This window comes from Lepus europaeus, chromosome 1, assembly GCF_033115175.1.
Source record: "Lepus europaeus isolate LE1 chromosome 1, mLepTim1.pri, whole genome shotgun sequence".
In the NCBI taxonomy this organism is placed as follows: Eukaryota; Metazoa; Chordata; class Mammalia; order Lagomorpha; family Leporidae; genus Lepus; species Lepus europaeus.
In genome coordinates, this window is record NC_084827.1 from 139,765,885 (window position 1) to 139,784,214 (window position 18,330).

General features: G+C 37.6%; 1 protein-coding gene across 2 annotated transcripts in view; it reads right to left on the reverse strand.

The window, feature by feature from the left end:
• Positions 1-4,867: 4,867 nt before the first annotated feature.
• Positions 4,868-18,330, reverse strand: part of HECW2 (HECT, C2 and WW domain containing E3 ubiquitin protein ligase 2) — a 335,902-nt gene continuing 322,439 nt past the window's right edge. For both annotated transcript variants that reach the window (XM_062189442.1, XM_062189447.1), the window contains one exon: positions 4,868-7,319. In XM_062189442.1, coding sequence (XP_062045426.1) covers positions 7,208-7,319 — 112 coding nt within the window. In that variant the 3' untranslated portion in view covers positions 4,868-7,207. The remainder of the gene's footprint in view (positions 7,320-18,330) is intronic.

The following is an 18,330-nucleotide window of genomic DNA, read 5'->3' on the forward strand; positions in this document are numbered from 1 at the left end:
AAAAAAAAAGGAAAATACTGGGAAACAGAGACCATGTTCAAGTGAACCCTTTAGTGACTGATTGTCCTCAAGGTATATATTTACCTTCCTCCCTTCCCCTATCTCTTCCTATTAACTGCCATGTCTCAGTAACACTTTAACTGATCAATTTATTTATACTACCAATCAACTATAAAAGAAGTTGTTGACTAAATCAAGGGTTCCAAATTGATGACCTACAAGGCAAATTCAATCTGTAGATCTATTTGGTTTGGTCCACATCGTATTAAAAATATCTGAAATTATCACATAACAATTTGAATTTCTGGGTGGCTCTTGAAAAGTCAGATGATCTTCCAATACTGTACCTCAATTTCATGTGGATGGGATCTGCTGGAGCAACTTATTAGAGCTCCTCCTTTAGGTAAAGCCCATCTCTGTTGCTCACACCTAGCCAGTGTTTTCTCATTAAATACCTACATCTCTGGTCCCTGTAGCTGTATGATTAGGTGACTTTGGCAGGAAACTGGTATGAGTGGGGGTAGTAGTGGTGGTATATATACTTATGAAGTAAGCATAGGATCAAGATGGCTTAACAACTATTCCCAACCTATGTGAGTTAAGAGATTATTATTTATGTTAATTCATTCTAGTACACTAATTGGTGGCCTATCACACAGTAAAATATTTTTTGCAGAGATAAACAATATAGGTTCCTAATTATAAATATCATGAAAAAAGAGCTTCCTGTATTTACAGAGTTACATATGACCCCTGAGACCTCTTACTCTTATTTTTGTCTTCCTCCTCCTCAGATTTTTTTTCCTCCCCAAAGTATGACAAAATCATACTCTATTTTTTTAAAGAAGATTTATTTTAGATTAAGTGATTTCATGATGCAACATGGTTTTAAACAAAAATAGAGATCAGTATGAAAATAAAACAAATTGTACACATTAAAATATCTTTCCCTCAAAGCATTTCAGAATCATAAAAAATACAACACAGGAGTCAAGGGTTCAGGTGAGGATAATACAGATGTCCCAGAAAACAAACAACTCATCCACCATTCAGAGACTAGCCTCTATAGCATACACATGAAACATTTCTAGGATGTCAACAATCTGCATTATTTGCTTTGGAAAAAAAAATGAATTTAAATCTAAGGTGAAATAAGAGCTGTATAATCTTAATGCTAAAAGCAAATATCTCCCATTATTATTATTATTATTATCTATTAAAAGTCACATTGAATAAATATGAAACTTAAATCAACTCAACCAGAATAGAAATGGTGCTGTTTACTGTGCTACATGGTATAGCAGACATAATGAGTGGGGTTGCTGAAGAGAAATGGAAAGGCTTAAAAAAATACACCACCTGTGCTCTACTGAAGTCTTAGAAATAAATGTGTTTTTTTTTTTACAGAGCCTTGATATTAAAAAGTAAGCATTATTATAAAATTAGATTAATACTTTCAGTAAGAGGTGAGAGAGATGCATTATTTTTATTCATTTATTTTGGAATGCCTGCATCCCCATTATAAAAACATGTAATCTTATGCACTTTCCAACATATTAACAACCCCACATTTTAATTATATAAAGAGAAATAGGTTGTAATTACATCTTTTAGAGCATTATGACCCTAAAAGAACATTCAGTTATGTGTGTTTCCTGGTTAATCTTTCCAAGGTATTTCTTGAACATTAGCCATCCTTTTGTACAGAAGGTGACAGTAACCAGAAGTATACTGATGGTTCCTTACCTGCATCAGTAATAGGTGATTCAAATTGAATCATACAACATGCCTATCAACACTCCTTAGGGTTGTAATATCTTAAAAGAAAGTTGAATAGGAAGATATCACCTGCCCAAGGCCACTAGACATGAAAAGCACATATACATATACATTGGATTCCAAGAAACCATACAACTAGGACTATCCTATCCTGCTGAATTGTTCAATCAGGAAAGCCAAATATACAACCTTGCAGATAAAAGCTAACTGAACATATTTTGATTTCGATTAATTTCAGGTCTCCAATTGCAATTCAGTTAACTTCATTCTTAGGATTTTGCTTTCTAGATTAACAAGGAACATTTAAACCACCAATAGAAACCATGAAAATGTCTCAAAAGAAATTCGAATGTCAAAGTATATCTGCTAAAAAACAAATTAAGCATAATGAAACAAAAGCACTCTTTCTTTTATTTCATATTGGGTGTTCAATAATAGTAACAATATTAAAAATTCCCAACATATTGTAATCCTAAATTGTGAAATCTCTTGATTAAGATATGGGCATCTTTAACACTTTGGGCTAAATCCATTTTTCAATACAGAAAATGTGAACCTACTGAATTTATAAAATGAGCATATTCCTCACATAGCAGATTATCAAGCAGTGCCATCACTAGGCAGCATGACATTCTTTTCCTCAAAGTCAGATACCAAACTGAAGTATGATCCTACCCCATCAGCATGCCCAAAGATGATCCTCCCACCCCCCTCAACCCCCGCTACACTCCTATCTTTACCATTCTTCCACTCCTGGCTCAGAGGGCTGTGATATAGGCAGCACACACACTCATTATATCCTTTGTGCCAGCTCCTTGTAATGCAATTAGCACTCCTGAATCTTGCCAATTAACTAGTAATTAGCATATCATTCTTGGGAGTGTCACAACTGCAGGACTCTTTTCTCTTATACCCCTTTTCATAGGCAGCAGTTGGCCTTATGCTGCAACTCAGAAAGCTTCAGTGTCTCTGGCATTCCTTTGTTTCCCTGCTAGACAAACAGATTTATCCAGAGAATACAATTGAACCAGAAATGAAATGGGTTTTTACAAAATCATACACTTAATTAGAAGTGATATTCTCAGGTCTCATGGAATTATGATAGCTAAGGTCCACAGTGTTGTTACTCATCAACTAAGTCAGAAAGCAGCTTGCACAGAGCAAGAGGTCCCAAACTCAGACTAGGTTTGGAGACTGGACTCCGCTCTTCTTATGCACATTTTTATAATGCAGAGTTACTGATGCCTTTTTAACGACGGCACAGCATCATCTTCTTGCCTCTGCAGTTTCCTGAATAAGATAAAATTGGAAGGACTCAACATTCTTCATTATAAGATGTTAGCCTATTAAAAATGGTCACATCAGAAATAAAATTTGGGCAGAAAGATGGAAAAAAATCATTTGGATGAATATGAGATCTACAAGGAAGAAAAGGGAATCTGCATTGTGGTTCTGTCATCCATATCACTGGAATTCAGCTGTCCAGCCTTTCTGGATACATTCTTATTAAAAAATAAAATAAGGCTTCTTATTAGTGCTATTTTTCTATTATTTTGTTTGCAAATGATATTTGGGAAAATGGAACTACCATACTATATATCAATCTACCAAAAGCAACCAAATTTTGCCTCCTGTATTTAATTTCTCATGACAAACTATAAAGAGCAAACATTAAGTTTTTGGGGAGTTTTTTCATGAATATACTAATTTCTTCATAGGCCGTTCAGATGGTGCTACAATTTAAGTGTGTTTGTTTAGGAAAGTGAGAGTTTGGATAGACAAGGCATCTTGCACTGAAAATGGAGTATACTGGTACAAACACCAGTCTTCACATTTCTCGAGGCTAAACAGAATTATGTCTACAAAGTCCTAAAGCATCCTGCCAGCCATTCTTGAAAATTAGCCTCAACCCAGATGGGACTTGATACTTCTATCACACAAAGTGAGAATCAATAGTCAATGTACCTGAAAGCACTCTGAAACTCTAAGTACTATGCAAACAGATGATACAAGTGCTGTTATTTTTTGGAATGCATTTTTATCATTTCTGATTGTTATGCAAGAGAAACAGATTTTCCTTTGATTACAGAATTTCTACTAAATGATAAAAATTGTGACTACATTCCTCTGACCAAAATCAATTTATTTTGTGTACAAGAGAAATATTTTAACCCCAGAAGTGGTTTTGAGTCAGCAACTGGGATTTTTCACATTGAAAACCAAAGGTACATTGTGATTTAGATGAAGGAAACAGAGGGAAATGATCAGATTTGTTTTTTGCCATTGCTTTGATCATTTGAAGATGCCTGTGTTGAGTTGCTCCTTCACTTTTCAGCTCCCATGTACACATTTTAAACCCTCCTGTGGGAGTGCACCCTAAGTTTCACCATTTGACAAGTACTGGCACACTATCACATGCCATGAGTTATCAACAGAAATAGTATTTATGTGATTTACCTTTTGCCACTCTATCTCCCACAGATGAAACCATCGTTGAATCTCCTACATGGAATAAGTTGTGTTCTCCTCACTTCTTCAATGTAAAACTTACAAAGTTTTGCTTAAACTGCTTTTTTGGAACTTTGGTGTCTTCTCTAGTCAATTGTGAGCTTCTCGAGGGCAGGCTGATAATCTTGTAGTTCTGTTTTCAGACACAGTGACTGCACAGAGTAAATGCCAGTAGTGTGCCTGTTTTCTTATTCAGGAGATGTTCTGCATATGTGAATGATATTGTGACTGTCTTTTATGGTGGAAGGATCAGCACTTGTGATTTTCTTAAAGCAAGTAAGCCCAGTTATCTGGGTTCATAGTCCATAAAATATTTATGGGTATTTTTAATTATAGAATATATTAAGGTCTAATTTTGTCTGTGGAAATGTTATTTAATATTTTATATGGTTATTGGTTGCCTTTTATTTTACTAATGAATAATAATAGATAAGTTATCATGGTGTTCTGATATGCTAAGCACATCTTTGATAATTCCCAATTTAGAAATAATATCAACTAGAGGATTATACTAATTAAGAATGTCTGCATACATTAAAGAGAACAGTTATTTGGGAATAAATTGGTTGCCTTAACAAAGAAATATATTTGTTAGAAATTACTTAGATACATTTTATTTCAAATCTCTTTTATCTAGCAATATGGCATATGGTAACAAAGTGTCTCAAATCCAAATGAAAGGTAACACAGTCTACCAATGTATTTTTGAAATAAATGCAATGATCTACATCAGTTGCTTAGAGAACACCAGCTCTGAAACATCAAACATGCCATCAGAAACATGATTTTTAAAAAAGTATGTCAGTGTGTTATAGTATTTGTCTTCATAATGAAAAAATACAAACAAGTAAAAAGTTTTTAAAATTAAATGTATACTTATATTCATGATCAATAAGTACAAACTAACATTTCCAGTTAAAATTTTTTTCTCTTCCCCCTTTTAGTTATCCAATTATGGTATACCAATAAATCTTCCCCTTTTTATTTCCAGATATCTGTAACCTTTTTTTCTTCTTCAGAACATTCCCCTACACTGAAGTACCTGCCTCTAATGCAGGAATGCAACATGAGTGATATTCTTCTTAAAGGTCCCAACAATAAACATAATATAGCCCACAGGAGAGCAATCAGTTCTTACAAAACACCTAAGCAAACTATGTATATGATCCCTATAAAATGTAATATTGCCAACATTCCATAATGGGAATTCCATGGCTACTTAGAAACTTAATTCTTAAAGAAATGTGTAAGCAATGCCTGTAAACCCATAGGCTGGAAAACCGAATGTCAATCCAATGATTCTACTACCCTCAATTTAACTTCACTGTATTGTGCGTCTGATTAGTTATGGCCATACATTAAGAAATAAACAATGAGGTGGGGTAATCCCAAAAGCAATTAAAACAGGATATACCCTGTCATAAAATTAAGCAGAAATAAGGTTACTGATGTCATGCAGTTTTAAAGATTCCATAGAAAAACTGTTTCCTGATACTGATAAGAAAACTATGCCATCAGTGAAAATGCAGGCTTAGAAATATAGTGCTAAGAGTTTCAATTCATGATGTCTTCACTGATGAGAGAAAATGGGATTCTTATTACTAAAGAGAACTGATCTCCTCAGTGTTGCTGATGACTCCCTAACTGAGCTTAGTGTTTAATGATGCTGTACAAATAAAAAGCAGTGGGGAAAATACGAAATATCAGTATTAAATGCCATCCGGTAAAGTATCTGATGGATGGAAAAGAGTCTAATGCATTTTAAATAAATGCATATCATACTATCACATATAGTGAGTCTTAAAAAATTATTACTTAGATGCACAGTCCTTGTAGTGGTAGACATGGCACTGTGAAGAAAGTTTGATTTAGAAGCTATTTTCTATTATACTTGTCAAGTGATGGAGTTGCTGTTACTCATATTGTAATATCCCTCAACTTTGGTACATTCAGTGCAAAATATTTCGGGGAGTTTTTTAACCTTTATAAAAATAAAAGGCCCTTTTGTTCCCTTGAGAGTGCTTAAAAGAATACATACTAGTATGATGCCCGAGTAAGTGTGGAACATGGAAATGAAACAGGTTATACATACAGTATGATAGGTAGGTTCTTATATACATCTTAAAGAACATAAATATAATGAACCTATTACAAAATGAACTCACCATGTACTTTTTCCTGATATGCTGTGATTAATTGCTAGTTATATTTAATTTTTTCATGCATTATAAAGCATAAAATCTGTCATTAGTAATTCATTGAATAAGTTTGTCTTCAGTCATAATTACACATATACCACTTGCATATACATTGTCACAGACCACCTTATTGCAAATCTTTTAAGTTACCTCATAATGACGGTTTCATTTTCACTCGTGTCCCATGAAAGCTGAAACCTATGGTGCACACCATGCAGGCACTCATAAGCAAGAAAAGAATATTCTGTTTATAACTTAGGGCTTAACTGAATGTACTTTCATGAAATATAGCTGTTTTTATTATATTATATAACTTGCACTAATTTGGAGAGTGGGCCAAGTGCTGCCAGTTTGGCTTGAAGCATGTTCAAGGGTAAGTTTCAAGATTCTCCTGAGTCCCTAAAAATTACCATGGAACTAGCTGATCACGTACAGGTTCATCTGTGTCTTGGAACATAACAAATGGAAAAAGTTTGGCAGTCAAGAACTGTTGATTGAAAGACGGTTGGGCTGTTCCCTGGGCATCAAGCTCACCCAAAGCCTAGCAAGAAGACTCATCACCAGTCCTCAAATGTGATAGGGCACATGTTCCTGCAATATAACAGCACTCAGCTTCACTCCAATTGAAGTGCACTCTTGAAACGAATGTTCAGTAATTCTTCTAGAGGGCAGTTCCCAAAATTGCTGAAATTACATAAAGAACTGGACATTGCGCTTCCAGGTCACTCAAGTCCAAAGGTACTGGTCTCTTCAACTGCTGTCAAGAGTTTTTCATAAAGCATGGAAAAGGATGGATATGGGGGCAGATCCAGACGGTTAAAACAAGTATGAGCCCTGCAAACAGAAGAAGCAAAACGTAGTTTAGAACAATTCAAGTGAAGAGAGAATTGTGTGTGGATGTCTATCTTTCTGTTCAAATTCATTTGTTGTCAATTTTCACATTTGTTTTGGAAACACTTTAAACACATTTGTCTTTTAAAATTCAGAATTTGATTTCTATAAGAGAAATAGAATATTTAAAAATATTTTGGGGGCAGGCATTTGGTGTGGCAGTTAAATTGCTGCTTAGGCTACTCACATCCAAATCCCAGCTACATTTCTGATTCCAGTTTCCTGCTCATTCACACCATGGGAGGAAGTAGGTAATGATTCATGTGTTTGGGTCCTTGCTACCCATATAGGAAACCCAGATTGAATTTCAGGTACCTGGCTTTGGCCTGGCCAGTCCTGGCTGCTGCAGGCATTTGGGAACTAAATCAGCAGATAGAAGAACTCTTTGTTTAGTCTGTTTGTCTCTGCCTTTCAGATTAAAAACAGCATACATTTTTTCTTTATATTTTCACAACCACCAAAAAGCTGTATCACGTAAGACTTGTATAGTTACCATTTGTTGAGTTGTCCAAGAATCACAAAGCTAAGGTTGGTGTTGTGTTTCTCTTTGGTGTTAGATTTTTTTTTAAAAGACTTGGATATAAATAAATAAATGTGTGTATATGTCTCTGTGTGTATAAAACTCACTTTCAGAGATGGCATTGACGAAGATGTCATCTCTCAGACAATCTGCAGTTTTATACTGTAGAGCAATAAGTGTCCCTGAGGAACCAACTTATGGCCTGGAGCTTGGGAAACTTCATGGCTGGCCTTTTCTGCCGGGCAGGAGACCATTGTTATCTCTTTGAATCCTGTGTATAATCTGCTTTCTCCCCAATTCCCAAAGCTAAAAATGACCATTTAAATCATTCTATTAAGTATTATTATTTAGAAATATCCCCACCTTTTGCCAAGATAGGAAAAAAATATGTTTTCCTGTTATTTGCACCTGAATCACAATAAGAAATGACAGTCTCCAAATAGCACATCTTATCAGAAAGCAAATCTGCACTTTTGACATGGAATAGGAAACATTCTATTCTGAATGTACAACAGCTGGTTTGTGGGAGCTACATGATTCCGACTCCTGAAATAATATGAAATTTCAAAAACCATGATTATTCACAGACTATTTCAACAAAGTCACATTCTTAAATTTTTATTCTTCTAAATTATTTTTACTTATGAAATAAATATGATTAATATCCATATATGTAGTGCAGAATAGTGGGATGACCAGAGGTTTGGAGTTGGACAGACTTTGGTTTGAATTCTAGCTCTACCAGTCAGCTGTATGATATACAGTGAATTATAAAAACTTTGAGCTTCAGTTTTCTTACCTGCAAAAGAACACTAATTTCATTTGTGTCAGAAGGATGCAAGGGTTAAATAACAGAAAAATGCTTAATAGGTTATCTATAGTGTTTAATCAATTAACAATAAATGTATTGTTAAATTTTATTACCATCAGAATTATTTACTCTCACTGCCTTCAGTACATTGCCAAAAGTTAATAGTGACTCATGCAAGCTGTAAGATAATACAGCAGGTGTGTGGCCACATGGAATAGAAATAAGAATGTGAAGGGACTCTGTTATAAGAATACCAGTGTTTGGACATAGAGGTAGAATCTGAATTTATCATTTCTATTACTACAAATTCTGGGATACATTGGTGTAAATGATTTAATTACTCTTTGATAGAATTGTATTTAATATTGTCATTTTACTTCATTATATTGGAACCCAACCCCTGGACCTAAAGGAAAAGTGTTTACATCTTTTAAAATTCAACTAGTAATTTAGTAAAGACCTGGTATGGCCTGAAATCCATCTTTTATGAAACATGGGATAAAAATATTATATGAAGTTTTTATCTCTATAAGGGGAAGTAAGGAAGAAGCATGGAAGTGAAACATGTTTTGAATAGAATTCTGTGCTATACACATGCTTTGTGCTCTAAATATGTAACATTCATTATCCCATTAAATTAACAGATGGTACCTCATTATGAATTTTCATTTATTTGTCACCAAAGTAAAGCATCTTTTCTCATGATCACTTGTTACATTTCCTGCTATATGATCTATATGTTCATCTCTTAGCCTGTTTATTTTTTCGTTTCAAATTTTTTTGTTGTGGGGCTGGCACTGTGGCGCAGTGGGTTAAAGCCTTGGCCTGAAGCGCCTGCATCCCATATGGGCACCGGTTCTAGTCCTGGCTGCTCCTCTTCCGATCCAGCTCTCTGCTGTGGCCTGGGATAGCAGTAGAAGATGGCCCAAGTCCTTAGTCCTTAGATATTAGCAATTCTGCTAATATCTTAAGGAATCACCATACTTTTTTTTCAGTCTCTCCACTGCATCTGCGTGGGAGACCAGGAGGAAGCTCCTGGATCCCAGCTTCAGATCGGCGCAGCTCCAGCCGTTGAGGCCATCTGGGGAGTGAACCAGCAGATGGAAGACCTCTCTCTCTCTGTCTCTACCTCTCTCTGTAACTTTATCTTTCAAATAAATAAAAATAAAATCTTTAAAAATATTTATTGTTGTAAAATATATATAACATAAAACTTAGCATTGTAACCATTTTTATGTGCACTGTTCTGAGGCATTAAGCACATTCATATTCTTCAACAACCATCACCATGGTCCATCTCTTTATCATCTTAAAAAACTAACACTCCATACCCATACTGGTAACTCCCACATGTCACCCTTCCCAATCCCTGGAAACCACCACTCTCCTTTTTGTCTCTACAATTTCAACTGCCCTGTGTACCAAATATAAGTGGATTCTTAAAATACTTTCCATTGTGACTAGCTTATTTCACTTAGCATGATGTTTTCAAGGTTCCTGTTGTTGCACGGGTCAGAATTTCCTTTCTTTCTAAGGCTGAATAAATATTCCATGTCTATTTACCATATTTTGTTTATCCATTCATCCACTGATAAACATAGGCTGTTTCTACCTTGTGGCTATTGTGAATTGTGCTGCTGTGAACATGGGTGTACAAATATCTGTTTAGGTCCCTGTTTTCAATTTGTGGGGGAGGGTGGTGGTGGCTGGGTTCATATCCAGAAGTAGAATCGATGGGTTATATGGGAATTCGGCTAACACCTTAAGGAATCACCATACTTTTTTTCAGACTGGTTTACCATTTTATATTCTCACCAACAGTGCAGAAGGGTTTCAATTTCTCTATATCCTCATTAACAATTTTTTTGTTTTTCCATTTTTCAGAATATTAGCCATCCTAATGAATATGAAGCCCATTTATCTTTTAAAGCCTAAGGATTTCCTATTGATTTGTATAAATGCTATAAAATAAAGAGACCCTCACTGTTAAATTTGAAAAAGCAAGCTGTCATAAATTCTACAATTGCAAGGAATGAATTCCGTCTCTACCTAAGGAAGCCTGGATGCAGATCCTTCCCTAGCTGAGCCTCCAGTGAGAATGCAGTCTAGCATTCACCTTGGTTTCAACCTGTGACACCAAGCAGAAGGCCCAGCTGAGCTGGCCCTGGGCTCCTGTCCCATGGAAACATTGAGATGATAAACATGTGTTTTTGTAACCTGCTAAATTTGTGGTAATTTGTTTTGCAGTGATAGAAACACTAGTAACAGGTCTTAACATAGTTGAACAGTCCAAGAAGAGGTGGTAAATGTGATGATAATTGTGACGTAACAGTCATCTGTCCAGGACAAATGGTAAAGCAAAGCTAGGGGAAGCAGCTGTCCTTTCATTCTGCCAGGTTTCTGAGCGATTAACAGGAACTCTGTGTAACTCCTTGCAGTTTCTGGAGTATCCAAGTTTCTGGAGTTACAGATGCTGGAGTGCTTTATCCAGGAAATCTACAAGCCTGGGTACTGGTTTCTGCTCTCAGCACAACAGAAAGGACTGTCCAGGTTTTTTTTCTCCTCTTCAGTCATAAGACATCACCTCTGTCACTGATTTACAAGCTAAGGCTATCACTGCTTCTTAAATGACCTCTGGTTGTACAACATATGGTTAGCACAATATAATTCTCCTTCTGAATCAACCAAACAGCTCTTCTGGAAAAATGTTTCATGAGAATGCAGAAGGCATATATTGTGGAATGGGAAACTCTACGGAAAGAATAAAGGTCAAAGCTGAATCAGAGGCTAAACCAAGAATATAATCTCAACTATGGGTCTCCTAGGGGAAGTCCAACATTAAACTGAAAGCAGGCAGAGTGATGCTCACTTACTCCATCCTTTTACTTCTGCAGGCTGGAGTATTCACTTCATTTCACTCCTGACTATGAACTGCTAGTTCTTAACATCCTATGAGATTACATACACTCTGAGGACAGAGATTTGCAAAATAAAATTTCAGATATATTTTAGATGAACGACTCAATCACAATATGTAGTTTCTCTGGGAAAAATGACTGAGTCTGGGTCAGCCCAGAAAATCCTGGGAGATACCAGGGGATTTTTAAGTAATCAAACCATCTAGTTCAATCTTAGGTTTGCCAGAATGCAGAGATACTCAAATGAGTATTTCAGAATGCCACAGATTCACTGGAGGAGCTTCTTTACAATGGAGATGTTTGCTTGTACTCTAATTCAGAAGGTCTGGAGGTGGGCCTGGGGATCTGCACCTTAACAATCCAAGTGAGTCTGACACAGGCAGCCTCCACTATTGGAAAGACATCAAGTGGATTAGAAATAAAATATCTACGTTGGATATTCACACCAGCATTCTGTGTGCCTGCAAAAGTTTCAAAACTGCTTATAAATAAGACAGTATTGCTAATAAGGAAATTGAGGAATAGTGCGGTTATATAAATTGCCCAATGTTTACCATCAACTCACTGTATGAGCCAAGAACAGGAAGAAAAAAAAGGCAAAACAAAACACAATTCTCTGAGGCTTTTCACACTCCCACCCCCGCCCCATTCCATGTCCTAAGAAAACTCTAGCAGCAAATAATGGGAGGGCCCTTGGACTGTGTTGATATTGGCAGCAAAAGTGCATCCAGCTATTCAGTCTCAATAAAAGAACATTTTTCAAATCTCTAAAAGCGAGTCACACTGAAGCTCTGATGAGTTTGCCTTACTTTAATTTATGCAGCCAGAACCACTCAAGGAGAGCGGGTCTGAACCCATCTTTGGGAAATCATGCTGGCATTACTATCAAGAAGACTTGAAACCATCCAGACATCTGGTCTGACTTCATAGATTCTTGATGCTTTCTGGATTTTTCAAGATCTCATGCTTACCCTCTCTTTTTCTTACAGATTGACAAGCAAATTATCCAAACCAGTGAAACAAGTATCTCAGTTACATTTGCATGGCTTGTTTAATTAATATTTCTCTCTCTCTCTCTCTCTCTCTGTGTGTGTATGTATGTGACAGAGAGAGAGAATGTACTTCCTCATTCACTTATTTCCCCTTTTCCTGGAAATAATTCTTGATACCTTATAAACACTGAAAATATAAGATAAACAAGATTACAATCAAAGTTTTAAAATGATGAGAAAGGAGTAGTACATCGTAACTTCATTTTATCTACTAGATGCAGCCCTAGAATATCTTTGCCTCACATAAATCCTTTTTATTTGCATTATAATTGAGAAAATATCAACACTCTCATTTTCAACTGGCAGTGGTGCACAACTTTTCTGATTTTAGTTTTCTTACTCCTATTTCCACATCGTCAGGTAATTTGTAAACCAAAAACAAATACTCAGTGATTGCACATGCGGCATTGAGCTGTCCCCTGATACATGAGGATGAAAAGCCTGATTTCTGTCCTCAGGAGTTTACCTTTTGGCAGCAAGATACACAGGCAAATATGCCAGCATTGCTCTGCACTGGGGGATCTTCCGGAGGTGAGTGGGCACTGAATCCAGCCTTTCGTTGGCTCTGCTCACCAAACCACACACACGAGCTCACAGCTGTGTTTCTCCAGAGACTATGAGACTTCATTTAACACAAAAGGGTCTATGGTCTACTAGTGGACTGCACACGGGTATGTGACACTGAATTAAGTCGACTGTGTGGTCAGAGGAGGCTTTATAGAGGATTCTATTTGTACTGATCCTTGAAGGATTTGTATGTGTGCAGGGTTTCTCTGGATCAACAACAAGGAGAAGGACGTTCCCAGCAGATGGCGGGAAGTGTGAGAAAGCATTGCATCATCAGGAAACCTGAGAAGTGCAAGTGCTCTGGTGACAGGAGCCAAGACTGGACCTGAGGCCAGATGGGGAGGCAAGGCCACGTGAGGAAGTGATCATAGAAAGACCTTTTCCATTTATTTCATGGATGAAAGGGGGCTAAATAACTGGATGTACAGAGTAGGATGGCAGAGGTGCCATTATACAAGGCAGAGCATCTAGGGAACCCAAAGGTGATAAATTCAGAGCCTGTAATCAGCATGAAAAAAATCCAATGTTACCAATCACACAGAGTGACAAATCCAATTAAAGTAATAAGTAACAGAATTAAAGGTATAACTTATGTGAGGATTTTAAAAATGTTTACAATTTTTCTAATATCTTCATTAATATCTCCTTAGACCATGAGGTTGACAGCAGAATTCCTGCTAAGAGTAGGTCACAAATATTTGTGTAACCAATGGTGGCACAACACAATCTTGATCTTTACCAGGTGTTCAATAAACTTAAACTAATGAAAAGGAATTCTATGGTACATACTATTCCAGCTACTCATTTGTCATATACCATTTGGTGGCCAATGACATTGTTGATCTGCTCATGAAAAGATATAATCCTTCCTTCCTTGTGTTTTAAGGCCCACATGGACAGAGATCAGTTTATAACTCCCACAGGTTTTCATATATTAAATACATGATGAGTATCTATAGTATCTATTCCTCTATAAAGGAATTAGATTTGTGAACTAATTAATGTCTTATTTCAATGTCCCACACTAAGCCACCTTGGTGAAAATGTACCAAAATCTATAAATACAGTACAGAATGCTCCTACAGTGGGAATTCCTGTACCTGGGTATATAACAGAAGAAATTCTTAGAAATATGCATTCTTCAGTGGTTAATTTCTTCACCTGTCACTGGGTTTATGGAAAGATGAAGAGTAAATACTTTTAAAATGTCAGAATCTAAATTTAACAGAAAAAGTCTAGTGTGAACAGGTTCAGGAATGGGAACTCTTGGAAGTCTAAACAAAATATAAATATCCAGAGTGGATGTAGCACATTTCTCATATAATGGTTGTAAAATACCATGCCAGCCCTGAAGTTTAGATATTAAGAGCAATAGTGGCCAGCGCTGCGGCTCAATAGGCTAATCCTCCACCTGCGGCGCCTGCACACCAGGTTCTAGTCCCGGTTGGGGCGCCGGATTCTGTCCCGGCTGCCCCTCTTCCAGGCCAGCTCTCTGCTGTGGCCCGGGAGTGCAGTGGTGGATGGCCCAAGTCCTTAGGCCCTGCACCCGTATGGGAGACCAGGAGAAGCACCTGGCTCCTGGCTTTGGATCAGCACGGTGCACTGGCCACAGCGCACCTGCCGCAGCGGCCATTGTAGGGTGAACCAACGGCAAAGGAAGACCTTCCTCTCTGTCTCTCTCTCTCACTGTCCACTCTGCCTGTCAATAATAATAATAATAATAATAATAAAGAGCAATAGTAATAATAGCTATATTTATTGAATGATGTGTTAGGCCTCATTTTAAGGATATTGCATGTGTTATTTAATTTACAAAAGTAGTTTATAAGGTAAATAAAAGGGGTCTTCAAAAACTTCATGGAAAATAGAATAAAAAGATAAATTTATTTTGGGGCAATGGTTTAGTACAGCAGTTAAGGTTGCTGCTTTGCATCCCATATTGGAGTGCTTGGCTTAGACTCAAGTCTAGGCTCTGCTCCAATTCCAGTTTTCTGCTGTGGTGCACCCTGGGAAGCAGAGTTTTTGGCTCCTGCTTGGCCCAGCCACGGGACTGCTGTGGGCATCTGCGGAGTGAACCAGCAGTGAATCTGGGAGAATTCTGTCTTTCTGTCTCTCTCTCTTTGCCTTTCAAATAAACATAAATAACAATTGAAAAATTATTTTGATGCAAAAAATTTTGAAATCCACAAATAGTTTGTCATAATATGTATTTTTCATGAAGTTTTTGAAGACCCCTTGTCCTGTGTTTCAGATGAGAATACAGAGACATAAAAGTGATTTGGAAGGTGGGGCCAGAGATGTGGCATAGTGGGTTAAGCTAGTTCTTATAAGGCCAGGATCACATATCAGAGTGCTGATTTGATTTTCAGCAACTCCACTTTCAGTCCAGCTTCCTGCTTATGTGCCCGGGAAGGCAGCAGAAGATGGCCCAAATGCTTGGCCCCTTCCATGGGAGATAAATATAGAGGTTCTTGGATCCTGGCTTTGGCCTAGCCCATATCCAGACCTGGTGGTTGTGGCCATTTGGGAAGTACAAAAGTCATATTCTTTCTCTCTCTCTCTCTCTCTCTCTCTCTCTCTCTCTCTCTTTCTCTCTGTTTCTCTCTCCATCTCCCTCCAGCTCTGCCTTTCAAATAATTAAATAAACCCTTTTAAATAGTGATTTTTGAATATCTTGTCTGAAGGTGGTCTAAAGTCATCCCTCAAGTTTATAAATTCACTAAAAGCAATATTAGTTGGATGCTATACTGATTGGTGCCAGCGCAGGGCTCTGTGCTAGCTGCAAAACTGCATTGAATTCAAAAAAGGTCCTTATTCTCACTGGAGTGATATTCTAGAGGGAAATACAGAAAATCAGTAAGAAAACTGACAACTAAACATGAAACTTGAGTTGGGGTAAGTCCTTCCAAGAAAAAAGGGAGACAGAATGACAGGTGTACTGGGGCAGAAGGCTTGTAGGCCTTTCTTAGGAGATCTTGGCTAAGCTGAGTTCTTGCAGATGAGAAAGCCAGTCATATGAAGAACCAGAAGAAAGAAGATTCAGCAGCAAATCCCAGAGTCTTGAGGCAGAACTGAGTTTACCATGTTCATGGAACAGCTAGAAGGAGGCTGGTGTATTGAGAGAAAGGTCTTCCTTTTCCGTTGGTTTACCCCACAATGGCCGCTGCGGCTGGGCTGATCCGAAGCCAGGAGCCAGGTGCCTCTCCTGGTCTCCCATGCGGGCGCAGGGCCCAAGGACTTGGGCCATCCTCCACTGCACTCCCGGGCCACAGCAGAGAGCTGGCCTGGAAGAGGAGCAACCGGGACAGAATCCAGCGTCCCAACCGGGACTAGAACCTGGTGTGCCGTCGCCGCAGGCGGAGGATTAGCCCAGTGAGCCGTGGCGCCGGCCGGTAGCAGAGGTTTAAAATGTTGAGATTGGACAGAGAGGCCAGACGAGGTCTCCAACCTGTAAGTCTGTGGGAATAAGCCATTGGAGGGCGTAATCAGGGGAGAAAGGTGACCTGAGTATTTGATCATGGTAGTTGCTGAGTGCAGAATGAATGAATGACAGGGTCTCCAGGGTAGAAGCAGGAAGGCTGCCAGCAGGTTATGCAGAAGCCAGGTGAGGGTGATGATGTCCTGGACTAGTCTCAGGGAAACAGACTGACCTAAACTGTTTTTTGCTCTTGAGGCTAAGAAAAGGGGATAAGCATTCTTTAACAGTTATGATGTCTGTCACTAAGACTAATTATTTAAAATATGACTGTTAATGGGTATAACTTGGACTATCACTATCCTCTCTTGCCAGCAACAGTTAAACCTCTTTTCACCCATTAAATAATCGCAAATTGCTTAGTTTTTACCTTTAGTGTTTATTTTAATGACTAAAGTGTTCCCTTTTAGACATAGTCTGTGTTTATGATAAACTTACGTACCTTTGAAAGTAAAGAGTAATCCAAAACGTATACCACATATAAGAATTTTTAACGTAGTAGTTTGCGATATCTCTGGCACATTCTTGTTAGTTCATGTTGATTCCATGGTAGAATAAAGCTAAAATTTTAAATATTACTCTTATACAGATCTGAGAGGGAAGGCAGAGGGGAATGGAGCTGAAGAGGGTCTTGCATCTGAGACTGAGCTGTGGAGCACACTAGTTCCCTCCCAAACCAAACAGCACCTCAGCTGCTCCGCAGGAATAGGGAACTGGGGGAACGAAGGAGGCACACCTCAAGGTAAATACACAAAAAGCTGGCATCAAGGGGACCATCCAGTGCTCACCTCTTTTCCTATTTTTTAAATTGAGGAAAGGGATGTTATATTTCAGGACTTTTCAGTTATGATTCCAGTTACTAGCTGAGAGTTCACCCTGACAGTAAGTAGACAATGCTCTCCATACCAGAGGAGAAAAATTTGAATTACTGATGATACTGTAGAGCAATATTTAATAACATAGGAAGATGCTCACGATTAGTGACATGGTATAAACAAAAAGCAGATTGCAAACAAGATATGCAGTATAATTATATTTTTGCTTTTAAATGTATATGTGTATGCACATAATATTTTGTAAAAACAGTTGGAAACATACTCCAAAATGTTAACAGAGCTTATCTCAGTAATGGACTTTTGACTGATATGTATGAATATACTTCAAATATATACGTAATATATTTTAATATGCACATGTATTTCTTGGCATTTTTTGTAAATGGTTTTTTAATAATAAGAAGCAAAACCAGAGTTTTAAAATGAAAAAAATAATGCTGTCATATCTTCTTTTAAAAAGCTATTTTATTTTCTAAAGTTCTAGTCCATTGGAAAAAATGTCTCCCTGAGACACCTATTTCATAATTAATTCTTACATTTTATTTCTTAAGTTGGGTCAGCATTTCATTCATAATAATCTCCAGATACAGCCATTTTCAAAACAGTAATGCTTCCTGCTTTGGCAAAAACTCGTGTTCCCCCATCTCCCTTGCAGCTTGCCAACTGCTCTGCCCTATCACCCTGCATGGCAGGAGCCTCAGAGATGAACACAGGAATTTTACACAACATGATCGGAGAAGTGGACTACCCTATATCATCCAGACTGGCATGGGAC